Source organism: Panthera uncia, chromosome C2 (genome assembly GCF_023721935.1).
Source record: "Panthera uncia isolate 11264 chromosome C2, Puncia_PCG_1.0, whole genome shotgun sequence".
NCBI lineage: Eukaryota > Metazoa > Chordata > Mammalia > Carnivora > Felidae > Panthera > Panthera uncia.
Window position 1 is genome coordinate 127,505,804 of NC_064810.1, and position 17,959 is coordinate 127,523,762.

At 41.3% G+C, this 17,959-nt stretch overlaps 1 protein-coding gene across 1 annotated transcript in view; it reads right to left on the reverse strand.

The window, feature by feature from the left end:
• Positions 1-17,959, reverse strand: part of ACP3 (acid phosphatase 3) — a 55,112-nt gene that overhangs the window by 4,608 nt on the left and 32,545 nt on the right. Inside the window, exons 8-10 of the mRNA XM_049629824.1 lie at positions 16,460-16,542; positions 14,517-14,620; positions 9,891-10,060 (exon numbers count right to left, since the gene is read on the reverse strand). Coding sequence (XP_049485781.1) covers positions 9,891-10,060; positions 14,517-14,620; positions 16,460-16,542 — 357 coding nt within the window. The remainder of the gene's footprint in view (positions 1-9,890; positions 10,061-14,516; positions 14,621-16,459; positions 16,543-17,959) is intronic.

A 17,959-nucleotide genomic window follows, 5' to 3' on the forward strand; every position in this document is an offset into this window, starting at 1 on the left:
TCCTTTCCTTTCCTTTCCTTTCCTTTCCTTTCCTTTCCTTTCCTTTCTTTTCTTTTCTTCTTCTTCTTCTTCTTCTTCTTCTTCTTCTTCTTCTTCTATTTTTTTTGACTGAAGTATTTCTAAGGTCCTTTCCAGCATTAACTTCATGCATTTTTATACAGTTAAAATGATCAATTGTTCATGGTCTCAGTGTCAACAGAAATACTATCATTAATTGGGTCTAAAAGAAATGGAATATCATCTTTTAGTTTCTGAATTTGTTTTTCAATAAATACATTTTAGAGAAGAAACCTTGAGCACATGTTAACAATCACAAGCATTTTTAAGATAACTGTGTACCATTGCTAATCTGCACCTTTATTTACACATAGCCTTTTGATAGCTGACCAGTCATGGGGAGATATACGGGGTCATTTTTTATGAGATGCTATTCATTATTGCATATAGGAAGTTACCCTCCATACACACACACACACACACACACACACACACACACACGCGCGCGCGCGCGCGCACGCGCACACCCTGGTACACTGTAGTATATCCATCATAAATATCAATTTGTACCATTTCTAAATGGATGTCTGATCTTCATTGTAAAACTAAAGGATTGGTGGTTGGTTTAGGCAGTGGGAGAGCAAACATCTCTCTGATCTGGCAGCTCCGTCTACAGAAGCCCTCATGCTCCATGGAACACAGTTGAAAATCACTTATTTAACCTAACCTTATCATTGTAGACATGAAAAAAAAAAGAAGTAGAGAGATTAGATAATTTGGCTAAGGATAAGCAGATAATTGTATTTGGGTTGGAATATATAGGTTTATCAGTCTCATGATTCACTAATGACTCAGTTCACTAATGACTTCCAAATTTAAATCTTCTGCACACTCAAGACTCATATATCCAACTGTGTACTTGACATATTCCCTTGGACATTGAATAGTCATTTCAATCTCAGCAAGTCCAAAACTGAATTCCCAATCCCTTCATGCCTTCCCCTGCCCCAAACTCTGTTCTTCCTGCAGCCTTCCTCATATCAGTTGATGGAAAATTCCTTCTTCTGTCTCAGCCCCATACTCTTGAAATTTCCTCTGATTTCCTCTATTTCTCTCACATCCTATAATCAATCTGTCAGTAAGTCCTGTTGTTCTTCCAAAAACTATATCTAGAAACCAATGATTTCTCCCCTTCTCTCCACCACCCAGGATTATTACAACATCCTCCTGACTTGTTCCCTAGCTTCTATACTTTCTTCCCTATGATCTATTTTCAACACAGCAGCCAAATGACTTCAATTCAAATCATGACACTCTTCTACCTAAAACAAAGTCTGCAATGAATGCTTATCTCACTCAGAATGAAAACCAAAGTCCTAACGATAACAGTTTATAAGGCTCTATACCATCAGGCCTGATTAACATAGATTTCGTCTCCTACCACCTTCCCTTCGCTTACTCTCTTTTGGCCACACAGGCCTTGTTGTTCCTCAGACATGCCAGGCACACACCCATTTACAACCTTTGCTATAGTTACTACTATTGCCTAGATGCTCTTCTCATGAATCTCTGCATCAGGTAACTCTATTGCTTTCTTTGCTCAAATCTCATCTTCTTAATGAGGACTTTCTACTTAAAGGTGCAACCAATATGCCCTTTCCCCATTCCCACCCCCATCTTGGCACTTGGGATCCTCACCTACCAAAGTACTTATTTATTATATTTGTTACTCATTATCCAACCCTCTCTCCCTCTAATAGAATGTAAGCTTCATGAAGGCAGAAAACTTTGTCTTTTTGTTCATGAATGTATCCCTGGCAGTTAGAACAATACCTGGCACATAGGAGATGCTCAATAAATATTTGTGGAAAGAATGAATGATTTAGAACTCACAGGTTCTCAATTTTTAGTTCAGTGCTTTTCTCACAATGTCAGGATGCCTCTTAGCATCACGAGAAGATTAATATTAATAAAGTTAGATCGTGGTGGATGGGTGCCATTACCCCTGCGAATGGAGTTTATATAAAGGTGGAGGAAACTGAAGAGAATTGAGGAAGGAAGGAAGGAAAGAGCTAAATAAAATGGGGGAAGAAGGCAGAGACTAATGATTCTTCAAAGTTAATGTTCATGGATGACTATCTGTATTTGGAAATGTATTTTCAATTATTTTTATTGGTTACATTGTCATAATAGTCCCATGGACCATACTTCCCCAATATTTTCCCTTCCTTCAGTCTTTCCTAGACATGCAGTGGGCACACACTATATGCCAGGTCAGCGGTGTGTTGGGTTCTGGGGTTCCCTGATCCCTGATTTTGAGATCATCAATATCTAGTGGGAGAACCAGATAGACAATTATGAGATCATGTGATAAATAGTAAAATAGAAGTATAAAAGACATGCCATTGGAGTAGAGAAAAAGTTGCAATTAATACAAAGCTTTCTATTTAGAAGAGAAAGAGGTTGGAAAGTCTTCTGAGAAAATGATAAGATTTGAGCAGGCCTTTGAGGTAAATAAGACTTTTCCATGAGACAGAATGAGTTGCACAAGAGTGTGTTTGGGAAATAATGAGCAGTTGCACGTGGCTGGAGTATAGCTTCTGGTGAGTTAAGACTAGACAGGTAGGTTGAGGCCTAGGTTTTAGAAGGTCTGGTTTGTCGTGGGTACATGGAAATCATCAGCAATTATGACACATGGAAATGACATGGCCCAATTTGTATTTAAAAAAAGAAAACAACTACAGAGAAAGATAGGGTGGTGGAGACACTCTAGGCCTGATGGCTGTTAAAATGCCTTTGACAAGATACTTAGGGTTCAGCACTGGAAGTGTGGTTGACATTGCAGATGAAGGAATTCTAGGATACTCTTGCAGTAGAATTGACAGGTTCTGTGATGGATTACAATGTACTGGTAAAGGAGAAGTGGAGTCACGGCCACCCATGGGTTCTAGCTTGGGTGAAGAAGATGATTAGGCTATGAACGGAGATTGGAAGCCCATTAAAAAGGATCAGTTTGGAGTGGAGGAGATAATACATTTTATTTCAAATGTAGGATTGAGATGGGTTAATATCCTTGTAGAAATGATCAGTAGGCAGCTGAAAAAAACAGATCTAGAATTCTATATGCAGATGTGGAAATAAGGATTGTAGATGTAAGAAGATGCAGGCCTGGGTAATGCTGGCTCATGGCGAGGGTAGAATGACGGAACCAAGGACAAGCCAGTAGGATGTTATCATTTAGGGGGTTGGAGGAAGATATGAGTCTAAGAGCGTAGAAAAGACTCAGGAGAGACTCTTTCTCCCTCTCCTAAATTAAAAAAAAATTTTTTTTTAATGTTTTTAGTTATTTTTGAGACAGAGAGAAAGCACAAGCTGGGGAGGGGCAGAGAGAGAGGGAGACAGGAACCCAAGAGGGCTCCATGCCGACAGCACAGAGCCCGATGTGGGGCTCAAACTCATGAGCTGTGAGATCATGACCTGAGCCGAATTTGGATGCTTAGCGGACTGAGCCACCCAGGTGTCCCATATCTCCTCAATCTTTAAAAATTTATGCTCCCTTGTACTGAGAAGCATTTTGTGAGTTTGATAGAGTAATGTTCTAGGGTCTGAGAAAGAAAGCGATCAGTTGCATCTTACTGCGAAGAGGTAGGACCGGTAATGACGGACAAGCTCTCCTACTGCACAGGAACACATGAAAGCCACTGAAGGCAGTGTGAATCAGCACTGCCCTTCTGAGATCTATTTTGGCAATGTGTATCAAAAAGCCTCTTCCTCTCGCCATTACTCCTGAAGTCCTGTATACTCTTCCTCTTTCCTGTTTGAATAAGTCTGTCCGCGTCCTTGTCCTTGGATTACTGCAACAGTCTCCCAGCTGTGCTCCCTGCTCTCAGTCCCACTGCTCTCTGATCCTCTCTCCCCACTGAGGACAGAGGTCTTTCTAAAACAAGAAGCCAATCCCATCATCTGTCCTCTGCCGAAAACCTCTTAATGACTAGAGCTATTCAACTTGACCTGAGACACTTAATGTCCGCCTTCCCAGTGTTTGCACTATGACCGGACATACTCCTTCCTGTTCCTAAAATGCCCCATGTTGTCTTTAGCCTCTGGGCTTCTACACATTTTCTTTTGTCTGTAATACTCTCCTCTCTCCTCACCTCTACTCACCCTGTTAATTCCTTCTTTCCTTCAGGCTTTGGTTTATTTTTTTTAATTAAAAAAAAATGTTTATTTATTTTGAGAGAGAGAGTGAGTAGGGGAGGGACAGACAGAGAGGGAGAGAGAGAATCTCTAGCAGGCTCCACACTGACAGTGCAGAGCCTGATGCAGGGCTCAAACCCCCAAACCATAAAATCATGACCTGAGCCAAAATCAAGTGTTGGACGCTCAACTAAGCCACCCAGGTGCTCCCAGGCTTTGGTTTAAACAGCACCCCCTTTGAGAAGCCTTCTCTGACCCCTTAGACTTAAGCTAGTTTCCTTTCCCCTATGTCCTTTATTATAGCATTACCATACTTAACTGTTAGGGCTTATTTAATTTTTTATCCCCCTGTCCTCCCTGCCAAGGGGTCCAGGTCACATGGGGACAATTTTCTTGTATTGCTGCTACTTTCTCAACAAACTTAACACCTGCTACATAGGCACATATTGGGTACATGAGAGGTACTCAAAAAATACCTGTTATTAAATATTCATTAAAAAGTTTTTTTTTTTAAATGTTTTTACTTATTTTTGAGACAGAGAGAGACAGAGGTTGAGCAGGGGAGGGGCAGAGAGAGGGGGAGACACAGAATCCGAAGCAGGCTCCAGGCTCTGAGCTGTCAGCACAGAGCCCGACGCAGGGCTCGAACTCATGGAGTGTGAGATCATGACCTGAGCTGAAGTCGGATGCTTAACCAACTGAGCCACCCAGGCACCCCATTAAATATTCATATACTTTGACCCACTAATTCAAGTTTTGGGCATTTGTCCCAGGGGAATAGTCAACAAGACAGTGTGGGATGGAAAGGGAAGATGATATAGTAGAAATATGGTGTTAGAGACTGTGAGGCTTGAACCCTGACCCTAACACTTGTGGCATGTTGTTTTCTGAGGCTATTTTCTTCTCTGTAAAGTGGGGATATGTCCTATTGACAGGAAAACAAAAACAGGTCACTGAGCTAGGTGCCATGACTTTCAAAAGGGAAGTTTCCACAAAGAGATGGAAGAACATCATTTTACGGAATAGTTCAGGAGTGAGCGAGGAGGAAATACAGAATACAAACGATTAGTTCAAGAAAATTGGGATTGAAGAGAGTGAGATGGAGCAGGCACTTGAGATGTCCTTTGATGAGAGATGTAGGCATTTCCTAGTAGAAGGAAGCCAACACAGAGGAAGAAAAAGAAGCTAAGCTTCACTGAGGTCCCAGGAAACGAGGGGTGGGATCATACACATGAGGAAAGGATACTCAGGGAGTAACATGTTTTCTTGAGGAGTAGCAGTAGAGTCAAGTTAAGGCTACTAATATATTTGGTGGTAGTGACAGGAGAATCTGAAAGAGTTTTCAGTGGACTATCTTGCTCTTCTAAGGACATCTCACTAGAATTAAACAAGCCAAGATGAACTTGAAAGTTTGGGGAAAATAACAAGGCCTTCCTGTAGAACTCAGGAAAAGGGTCCAGGAAGGGTGAATACTTTGGCCAAACAGCGTTGAAAGAACCAGCTGGGATTGAAGTAGAAATTTCAATATTCATAATTTGAAATGGTAACAATAGGCTTCTGTTCCAACTTAGCAGATCAGAATGCCAACACTGCGTGGTTGGTTTAACCAAGGGTTGGATATTGTTGTGGTGGGCAGGGTATAGGATGGGCCACTATTATGTCAGAATTGCCTAGGCTGAGGACAGGAGGGGGAGTGAGGAGTGAGCTGGCATATATACCAGAGCAAGTTCCCAATGCCATTAATGAATGATGACACATGTCCTGGGAAACTGATGATAGTAGCAACAAGAATGAGAAACAGGTGCTATAACTGGCTTCATCTCTGAGGGAGGAGGGGTGCTGGAAGGGGTATCAATGAACAGTGGCTCCAAAAAGCAATAGGAGAACAAAAGAATGCCAAGCTGACAATGCTGAAAACAGGCCAAATAATACAGACATATTGGTATATACATATATGTATGTAGTTGGTGACTGGGTCTTTATAGTACACTCCCATTTGAGGCTCATTCATAGCTTCTCTCCCCTATTTATTGAACAAGTGAGTTCTAAGCTCCTGATACCTGGGTCCAGCCATGAAGAAGCCAGGCTAAGTGTGAAGGGCTGAACATTTATTCAATTAGCAAATACTGACTGAAGGTACCAGGTTCTAGGCATTGTCTGAAGATTTAAGGAGGGAAAGGGTAATGATCTTGCCTTTAGGAAGCTCATGGTTGAATCTTGGGCATGTGTATATTTGCTGAAGATTTACAAAGATTTTTATAAGGAGAAACTTGAACTTCCCACCATTAATTCTCCTTCCCACTAAGTATGTGGTGCTGGAGATTGAGGGAGAGGGGTGGGAGAGTGCTAGCAATGAAAGTCTGACTGTGTTAGTAAAATTTTGGAATTAAGAAAGTATTTTCTAAAAAGGGATTTTATTTTCAAGTAACATAGTATGGAACTTAGACTTATCATGAATTCCCCAGCAAAGAGTCTGCTTACTTTAATTGATATGACAGTGAAATTAATTGGGTCTACTAACGCTAGTGAATAACACTGCTTACAGGTATGGGTAGGATTTCATGGGTGGCAGAGTAGCCAGGCATTCTGCACATACACGATGTGTCCTGTATTTAATGGTTTGTCCTGCTTCCTGTATTGGCTTTCTCAGGACACCCTAAATGTTCTGTAGCCATTTTTTTCTGAGTAAATTATAAAAATTCAGCAGTTAAAGCTATTATTCAAATTGATTTGGGCACCCTATTTGCTAAATTCTGTGCCCTACTAAGGAATCATTCAATGCCTATACGCTTCCATGCTCTGGCGTGCTTCATGGTGTCTCTGGCAAGGCAAATAGGATTTCCTGTCCCAGGAATTTCCCAACAATGAAAACAGTCTGTCTTCCTGAAATTTTTACCTGATACCCCAAGCAGCACTCTTTGAGACCATATAGAACAAATCAAATCCCTTTTCCTTAAAGAACTTCAGATATTGAATTTGCTTTGTTGGAGACCACCTCATGTTATAAACTCTTAAGTTTTCTATGAGCTCAATCCACTGGTGTGCTAGTAAACTGGATCAAGACCACAAAAGACAAAACCCTGGTTTGTGGCATATGCTGATTTCTGTGATGAAGACGCTCCAGCCATGACACCATGACCAATTTCATGCTGCCAAAGTCAAGTGATTGAACTCAGAGTTGGGAAGGGCTGTGCACATTCCACTCTCGAGGTTGGTATGTGTTGGCTCCAGCACACCGATGCTTCAGTTTTTGTTTTATTAACATATTTTGCTAATTGGTTTCACTCCATTTGAATACTGAATTGATACTGGTGTCTTGAGGAAAAGAATTTTATAAATACAGCGAGATTTGCGAAGAGGAGGTGACATATTGGCTATGGAGGATAAAGGAAAGGATGGGCTTAAAAATACCCCCCAGGTTAGCAGGTATCGCTGCTGATCAAGATAGAGACGGTATGTTCAGGGAGGAAAGGTAAGTGATCTATACATCTATTGGACAAATATTTAGTGAGCACTAATTCATGTCAGGCACAGGTATTTCTGAGACAGATTGAGAACACAACAGATAAAAACCCTTGCTCTTGTGCCGTTGATATTTGATCTAATTAGAATTGGACCCTTGAAGGAAACCTGTGGGAATCTCATTGGACCCAGAGCCTTCTGCTGAGTAAGTGCTTGAAGTAACCCAGCTTCAAGCCACTAAGAGATTTGATAAATGGCTTTCTAGTACCTTGTGCTGTACCATTAGAAACCTCCATCCAAACTGACTTCACATGGTGCAATTGTTACCTCTTACAGGTAGCCCTTGCTGACATTCCTTACTGCCTACTGCCTCCCTCCCTCTGAATCCAGTTAACTCTTGTTCCATAGCAACCCTTGTGGTGGTAAGATATAACCCTTGTTATTCTGTGTAATATGTATCTTTTTGCTTCCCCACTGGGTTGTAAATTTCCCAAGGGTGTTTTCTTGCAAGTTCCATCTTAATAGATAAAGCAGAGCCATCCATCAGCTTAACCTTTTTCTGAAGTAGTAAAGACCAAACTAAACTCATTTTCAATGAAAAATATTCACCTAAGCCAGTCAAAATCATTTTTACTTTACATTAATATTTTCCCTCCTGTTACATTAAAAATAAAATCCCCAAACAAAAATGTAGCCCCTAAAATCTGCCCGTCACGTATTTTATTCTAATTAAACACACACACACTTTTCAAAAATCATTTTAAAAGTAATGTTTTTGAACTCCCTACTAATGACTTTATTTACTAGTTTACATTTGTCTTATTGTGGAGGAAAGTTACATGCATGGGGGAGGAAGAGTAATCAGAGAGCAGCCCTGGGGACAAATATTGCCTTGGGAAAAAATAATGCAAATAAATATATGAATCAGTGTCTCAAGTCAGTCGTTCAATGACTCACTGGGAGAGGGAATGGTTTTTCCTCTGGACTCTGGCACCCAGTGGAAACCATCTCTAGAAAACATTTCATCTTTTTCTACAATGGTAACGTAGCACAGTGTTCTCTAGGCATGTTACATCTGCCACATGGCAAATCTACAAGACTCTAAAGAGTGCCATTTGAATATGATTTCTTCTTGCATAGTGAGTAGTTTCAGCAGGGCCAGGAGTTTGCTTAGGTTTTCTGAAGATAATCGGGATCAAAACCTTACACGTTCCTTTTGTCCTCAAAACAGCTATCACAGCCATACTTTTCAACATTCCGGTAAGTTTTGATCTTGAAGGCATTCAGGAACGTTCTTACATTTCTAATTTTGTTCCAGTTTGATATGTATCATACTTCCTCTCCCAAATCAACTCCACATTCAACATGTCTTATCATCTTCCAAGAGAAACCACTCATGCAGGGTACTCATCTCTGATGGGTTGTGCCTAAATATTGTGCTCTCACCAAATTACTTATTTGCCAGGATGTCTGCTCTCCAAGAGCTGCCATATATATTATATACAGCAAAGTTTTCTGGCAAATTTGCTTTTGGTTTCTTCAAAAGTAACATGGATTTTCCAGGGCTAAAGGATACAAAGAGGTGTTTATTTTTCAGCTTTTCTACCCAATTAGTTTTAACACAAATATATAAAGATAGTACCAGTGTCCCGGTGGAGGTGATTTCTCCGGATTGTTCCACTGTATCCATTTATCTGCCTCTCCTTGTGAGAAGGCTGGAACTAAAAGTTCCAAAGCTGGTCCTCTGCCCATTTGCCTAGGATGAACTTCTTCCCTTCCTTGCTCTCACCCTAGATTGTGGATTTTGTTTGAAATCTGTTCCACTTCAGACACTTCAAGAGCAACCTCATTAATCCTGCTCAAATGAAATCTGGGAGTCCTTAAAAAAAACCCAAAAGGCTCTATGTGGCCAGTTCATGGCAACCCCAAGAACTTTGATTTAAGTTTTGCCTCTGATTATATTTTGACATGATGCTTTTTTTCTGTAAACACTGAAAAAACCAAGTCAAGGTTTAGGCAAGTAGGGGCAGGGCCTCATGGAGAGGTTGGAGTTGCCTGAAGTTGGGGGGGGGGGTCCCCGAAACACACAATTATCACCTCAAACCTATTTCCCTCAAAGCTGGGAGTGACGGCTGGGTGATATTCTCAAAGCACCACCTGTCTGGAGAAAGGGTATTCTGCCTTCTCTACAGAGCTCTGCATGTACACTAATCCATAACATCCTCAGTAAGTACCTTGGTCGTTGCTTGTGGTCATACACTCCGTGGACCAGTCTTGGGGGATCACAGGGGCAACCAGCTCAGCAAACTTGGTCAGAGGACAGCTGGGAGTGCAGCCTGGCAGTGTGAGGGGATATGGTTCGTGCTGCGTCTCATTCCGATAGTACATCTCTATGAAATACTCCCTGGTGGAAGAAGGTAGAAGAGAGAGCTGTTAGTTCTGTGTTGTTGAACTGCCATTGAATATTTTCCCATCTGGCCTGTAACGTGTCAGCTGTAGGACTAGGGGAAAAATATACAGGAATGAGTAGATATGAGCTAACTTAGGTGTGGGAATAGGGAGTTGGGGCCAGTGGGCCAGATCCAGAGGGTAGAAATGGGAGGACTGGTTTGTTAGCTAACCAGGGGCAAAGGAGGTAGGGACCAGGAAGCTTAATCAGAGAGGGAGCTACCAGGTGGTGGTTGGGGGAGTTGGGGGTGATTTGATGAGCCTTTGAGTAAAAAGTGGGGATCAGGTGGGGTGTTGGGTTTTCTTTCTATTCTCTCCCCTTCATGATCCCCATTTGCTTCATTTTCTTTTCCTCTCTCAGTATTTCTTGTAGCCTTTCCCCTGAATGAAGGTGTCTCTCTTCTCCTTGGCCAGGCAATAACTTGGAAACATATGCGCTTAAATATACATCAAGATTTTATCAAAATTACATCTCAGAAAGAGGGTGTGGGTGCATACCTAGGTAATACTCAATACTTTACTTGAAAAAACAAGGTGTTGTTTCAGGAAAAACCACTGGCCTTTGCCAACCTTGTAAAACTAGTACAAGGGGCTTATGGAAGTCTTTTGCCAAACACGCAGGAGAGAAATTCAAGTAGGATTTAGTGATCATTCTTGCCGTAGTAACCTCACAACTGCCACTGTTGGGTTGTTGTTATAAACAAGCCTTTAAAACATCACTTTGAAAGCCACATAAACAGTATTAACCGCAAATATTCACTTAGAGAAATGTTTTTAAAAACTTCCCATTATTATGTGAATGAGTGCTTATACCCCGGGATAATTTTCCAGTGACAGCATCTTTTATCTCAAGATGATATGGCAAACATAACTAACAGTCAATCAAAATTTGTGATTCTCTTTCTACTGAATAGAGTTATGGCTGAAAATGGACTACATTTCCCAGACTCCTTTGTACCTAGGTGGGACCAAGTGACTACAGGTATTCCTTGGAGATGTTGTGGGTTTAGTTTCAGACTACTGCAAGAAAGCAAATATCACAATAAAGTGATTGAAAGGAATCATTTGATTTCCTAGTGCATGTAAAAGTCATGTATATTCTATATAGTAGTCTACTAACTGTGTAACAGCATATGTCTAAAAAATGTGTGCAACCTAATTAAAAATACTTTATTGCTAAAAAATGCTAACCATCATCAGAGTTTTCAGTCAATTGTAATCTTTTTGCTGGTGGAGGGTCATGCCTCTGTATTGGTGACTGCTGACTGCAGGGTGGTGGTTGCTGAAGTTGAGGGTGACTGGCAATTTCTTAAAATAAGACGACAGTGAAATTTGCCACATCAGTTAGTTGACTCTTCCTTTCCTGAACAATTTCTCTGCAGCATGTGATGCTGTTTGACAGTATTTTACCCACAGAAGAACTTCCTTCAAAAGTGGAGTCAATCCTCTCTAACCCTGCCACTGCTTTATTAACTAAGTTCATGTGATATTCTAAATCCTTTGTTGTCACCTCAACAGTCTTCTCAGCATCTGTAGCAGAAGTAGGTTCATCTCAAGAAACCACTTTCTTTGCTCATCCATTCAAATTTTGTCATGAGATTGCAGCAATTCAGTCCCATCTTCAGGCTCCACTTCTAATTCTAGTTCTCTTGCTGTTTCTACCACATCTGCACTGAAGTCTTAAACCCCAATCATCCATGAGGGTTTTGGAATCAACTTCTTCCAAACTTCTGTTAATGTTGATATTTTGACTTCTTCCCGTGAATCATGAATGTTCTTAATGGCATCTAGAACAGTGAATCCTTTCAATTTGCTTGGCCCCAATCCATCAGAGAGGAATCACTAGTGTATCTATGGCAGCTAGAGCCTTCCAAAAGGTGTTTGTCAAATCATAAGATTTGAAAGTCAAAACTGCTCCTTGATCCATGGGCTGCAGAATGAATGTTGTGTTCTCAGGCATGAAAACATCTCATTGTACATCTCCATTAGAGCTCTTGGGTGACCAGGTGCATTGTCAATAAACAGTAATATTTTAAAAGGATATTTTTCTGAGCAGGTCTCAAAAGTAGGCTTTTGTAAAATACTATTTCAGTAAACCATGTTATAAACAGATGTGCAGTCATCCAGTTTTGTTGTTCCATTTACAGAACACAGCTATATTAGATTTAGCATACTTCTTAGGGTCTTAGGATTTCCCAAGTGGTAAATGAGCACTGGCTTCAACTTAAAGTCACCAGCTGCATTAGACCCTAAAGAGGGAGGCAGCCTGTCCTTTGAAGCTTTGAAGTCACGCATTGACTTCTCTCTAGCTGTGAAAGTCCTAGATGGCCTCTTCTTCCAATAGAAGGTTGGTTCATCTACATTGAAAATGTGTTGTTTACTGCAGCCACCTTCATTAATGATCTCAGCTAGATCTTCTGGGTCACTTGCTGCAGCCTCTCCATTGGCATTTGCTGCTTCATCTTGCATTTTTATGTTATGGAGACGGCTTCTTTTCCTAGACCTCATGAACCAATCAATCTCTGCTGGCTTCCAGCTTTTCTTCTGCAGCTTCCTCCTCTCTCAGCCCTCACAGAATTGAAGAGAGTCTGGGCTTGCTCTGGATTAGACTTTGGCTTAAAGGAATGTTGTGGCTGGTTTGATCTTTTATGGAGACCATTAAGACTTTCTCCATATAAGCATAGATTGTTTTGTTTCCTTATCATTTATGTACTCCGTGGAGCAGCACTTTTAATTTCCTTCAAGAATTTTTCCTTTGCATTCACAACTTGGCTACCTGTGTGGCACTAAAGGTCTAGCTTTCGGCCTATCTCAGCTTTCAACATTCCTCCCTCACTAAGCTTAATCATTTCTAGTTTTTGACTTAAAGTTTGACACATGCAACTCTTCTCTTCACTTGAACACTTAGAGGCTGTTGTAGGGTTATTAACTGGCCTGATTTCAATATTGTTGTGTCTCAGGGAGTAGAGAAGCCCGAGGAGAGGGAAAGACAGAGAGAGTGAGAATAAGAGTGAGAGTGAGAGAAAGAGAGAGAGCGAGAGCGAGAGCGAGAGCAAGAGAGAGAGAAAACGGCCGGTTGGTGGAACAGTCAGAACACACACATTTATCTACTAAGTTCACAGTCTTATATGAATGTGGCTCACGGTGCCCCAATACAATTACAATAGTAACATAAAAGATCACTGATCACAGATCACCAAATATAATAATAGTGAAAACTTCGAAATATGGCGAGAATTACCAAAATGTGATACAGAGACACAAAATGAGCAATTGCTGCCAAAAAAAATAGCAGCTGTCAAAAAAATTGCTTGACACAAGTTTGCCACAAACGTTCAATTTGTAAACGATGCAATAACTATGAAGTGCAATAAAGTGAAGTACAATAAAATGAGGTATGCCTATCATTTTAGCCAGTAGAATGCAAACAGAAGTGATATGTGCCCCTTCTGGGTTAAGGTGGTTGATAAACAGGTTGTCTTCTCTACCCTCTCATTTCTTTCTGTAAGTTGCCTGCAGGTGAGCACAGCACTCTTGAAAACTATTGGTCCAAAAGATGGAAGCCTGGGGGTGCCTGGGTGGCTCAGTCGGTTAAGCGTCTGACTTCAGCTCAGGTCATGATTCGGTTCGTGAGTTCAAGCCCTGTGCCGAACTCTGTGCTGACAGCTCAGAGCCTGGAGCCTGCTTCGGATTCTGTGTCTCCCTCTCTCTCTCTGCCCCTCTCCCACTTGCGCTCTGTCTCTCAAAAATAAATAAACATTAAAAAAATTAAAAAATAAAAGATGGAAGCCTGGGTCCCCAAATCACACCATGGGCGAATCAACTCCTATTAGCCAGGGACATCTCTACTAGAGTATTAGATATGTGAGAAAGAAATGTCCATTGGGGTAAACCTCTGAGAATCTGAGGTTCATTTGTACAGCAGCTAAAATTACCCTTATTTGTTAATATATCTGGAAAACAGTTTTTAGGGGACTCAAAATGGACTCTAGTGGTGAAGACACAAGTTAAGATGCATACAAAGAGTTTGGATAAAATTATTTCATGAAATCTGAAAGTGGAATAAAGCAATATTTTTAACTTAGTGAATTATTTTACATTTTACTTTACTTTACTTTAATTTTATGAGAGAGAGTCCATGAGCAGGGGAGGGATAGAGGGAGAGGGAGAATCTTATGCAGGCTCTACGCCGATGCAGGGCTTGATCTCATGACCATGAATGAGGTCATGATCTGAGCCAAAATCAAGATTCGGATGCTCAACCAACTGAGCCACCCAGGTGCTCCTTTAGTATTTGATTTTAAATTTATGTACCTAACTGAAAATTAAATATTAAAAAATATTTAAGCTAATAATAATAAAACCTGAGATCAAGTGGTGTTGATTGTGAAAAGCACCTTTTAGATACCTACCCCTTCTCAAGATACAATTCCATTATGTGGCAGGAAGCATAGGGAGGAAGGATTCCATTGTAAACATCTAGTGCCATCTGCAAGCCAGCCACGGTAGTATCATGCTGTGGGGATTTGAAACAAATCATTTTTGATCTTTACCTCTGGTTCAGATGTACGTCCCATAGGTAGTTTTAAGCACTTGTAGAAAACCATGATGGTTTCCGATCCAATTAAATTTGCCATAACCCCAATGACTCAAGGGGCAGAGAGGGGAAGAACTAATTTTGGTTGAGCATCTGTTGTGTGCTAGGCAGTGAGACTTAAATACATATTATTTCCATTACAAATATGAGCAAACAGACCCAGAGATATTAAGTAACTTGCTTAATGTCATATAACCCTGAAATGGAAGAAATAAATTTGAGTCAAGTTTTCTGCTTTTGTCCCTTGCCTTTTCTAGTGGAACATCTCTGTTTTAGCTGGTTTCACTGATTTGCATTACATTTTAAAATATTTTGGAACACATTAGTGCTAGATTGTATTTCTTCTACAGATTAGAATAATCTGTGATTTTAAAGTTGGGGAAGAATATGTAAGGTTATAAATATCAGGGAAGACAAAAATGTAAGGAAATGGAGAGCACAGCTTAAAAGTAATTGTTAAAGGTTTATCCCAGTGTGGCTGGAAGGCATAGGGGACTGGTTTTTCAGTCTTAGTTTTGCCACTAATTAACTACACAATCTTTGAAAGTCCTCAGCTTCTCTATCGACAAACGGGCATAACATTTGGTTGCCTAAATTATATGGCAGTGTACATATATTATAAAGGGGTTAGAACTAATTTACTAGAGAAAGAAACAGAATTACAGAATTATGACTTGCCAGAAATCACACAAGTTAGAACTGGAAAGCAGATGGGAAGCTAAAAAAATTGGCAGAATGGACTGGTTTCAGGAAGCCCTTCTCCAGGAAGCACTACACTCTGTTTCATCCATAAGCTCTTTGTCTTACCCCATTTAGAACCCCTGATCATAAACAAACTTCCTTGTATCTATAGTCACCTCATCCATCTTCCTGCAGAATGGAAACATGGCTTTCTTCAGCCAAACCGCATCTGAGAAATCCTCTATCACGGAGAAGTGGGTGGGAAGCCGAGTCACCATATTGCGTGTCCTGGTTCGCTGATCTTTGCAGACTCAGTCCATGGATGGCCATTTCAGTGCTCAATGCACCCCTCAAATCCCACCCTCCACCCCGCCAGCAGTGCCCATTTGCCTGACTCCTGCTCCAAGATGGAGGTCTTCTCTGAGACCTCTCTTTTTCTTCCTGCACCCAGTGTAGCTCTAACTTCAGGCTGCAGTCATTTGCCCCCTTCTCTCCCCTAGTCCCTTTGCCACCTGGAGATTTTTATTTGGATGCTCCCTGATGCTTCAAACCCAATTGTCTAATCATTCCCCTGCCCCAGGAGCACCTCCGTTAATGGCTCCACCCTCCTTTTGGTCTTGGAGGCTTGAAACATGGCCTTCACCTGTGGGTTTACCTCCACGTCATTACTCTCTGCCCACATCTAATTCATGCTCTGCTTTTGGTTTGGAACAGAAATGATGCTTCCCCTCTCCGAGGCAAAGCTTTTACCTGTACTGCATTTCCATACTGCTTTGTATGGTATTTATGTCTTCGTGTCAGTTTTAGACTGTAAACTCAAGGGCTAGAATTAGGTGTTTAATTTTAAAATTAAAAATTTTAAATATAAAAGCAAAATAAAATTAAAAAATGCCAACCACATAGGTGGTCACATATACACATATTCAGGAGATCTGACAAATCAATATTGAAAAGCTTTGAAGAGCTGTCTACTATCTGCTGGGCATTAGGGAAATGATGATGAAGAAAATGAGGCTCCCTCCTTAAAGAGGTCACTTACTGGACAAATGGATATTGATTGGAGATGAAAATACTTACTGCAGAATACATGACAAGTTTTCTGTGGTTTGATGGCCGAGTTGCACTCTTCAGGTGATTGAGGATTTCACCAACCAGGACACCTTAAAGATAGATCAACAAAGGAGCTGAACCAAATGTGGGCTTATGTTTTAGTTCCTAAACTTTGTGTTTATTCCTACTTAGTGATTCTCTCTGCCATGATTCTCAAGACTTGAGAGGAAAAGAACTAACTTTGGTTGAGCATCTATTGTGCTTTATACACATTAGTTTACTGAACCTGACTTCTATCCCCCGTTTACACCGAGGAAGCTGAGGCCCGGCGACACACAGTGAGTCATATACAGGCTGTGCAAAGAGAGCTGGATTGGCACACTGGGACCCTACCACCCCCAGGTTTTGTTAAAGCTCAAGACAGGAGGTTGAGGAACTTGAAAGGAATTGCTAATGGCATTTTTCAGACAGTTCTTAGTGAGTGCTCTTCTCCAGGGCAGCCGTGATGCGATAGCCTGGCACGTATTCTGTCTCCCCCTCTTGCTTCTGTTCTCGTGGTCAAACCTGTGTGAGGCCGTGGGAAAAAGCAGCTCTCTGGATGTCTGTACAAGTCATGGGCTGTTTTCTGTGGCCCATTACTCCAGGTTACCCTGGGTATCACTATTAGGGGGCAGTCCGCATCTTTCATCTAAGGAATCCATCTGTCTTCAGTAGAGGAGAGCTCTTGCCCTTCATGTTTGTTGCTCCTGAGGTGATGAAGGCGGGTACACAACTCACAGTCTCCATGTCCTTGAAGGCTGAGGGGTACCTTGGAGTGCCAGGCATGGTCTTGAGGACATACTGCCCCAGGAACTTCCACAACCATCACCTGAAGACTCCTTATATCTCTGGCGTTTTTTTTACTACACGTGTACTCTCCTGGCTTCCCAGTGATCAGTTCGTTTTTGTCAAGAGCAGGGCATTGATGTTAACAAGATGGAGGGTCATTCTGGACTCTGTGGTCCACTCAGCAAACACACACTGAGCAGGTACCATGTGCCAGATACTATGCTAGGTGAATCAGACTCCTGCCTTCGAAAATCTCTTAAAATAGTACACAGAGACTGTTTATTCATCTATATACCAAGAGGCACAATAAAAGGCTAATTACAAAGGGAGGTGGTCTGTTCTTTCTGTAGATGCTGTGACTTCCCTTGACTGGGAACGGAAGAAGCTAGATGCTGCTTCTCCAATGGGTCTACGTCACTCTGCTTCAGAGAAGGTCGCTTTCTCAGAGTCCTTTAGGGATAACACCATCACCTACCAGCAACTTGCTCTGCAACAGGTAACTTTGAAGCTGCCTTCAGCATTGATAATGGGAGATGATATCAGCTCTTGGTTCTGAGGTGATTGTCCACCTTGCCCCCAGAAGAAACTAGGGGTAACTACCATAGTTATCCCCGGGCTCTGACATGCCAATTGTTTTGCTTTATAGGAGGGGAAACTGAGGTTCAGAGACACTCAGCAACTTGTCCAAAATTCCACAAC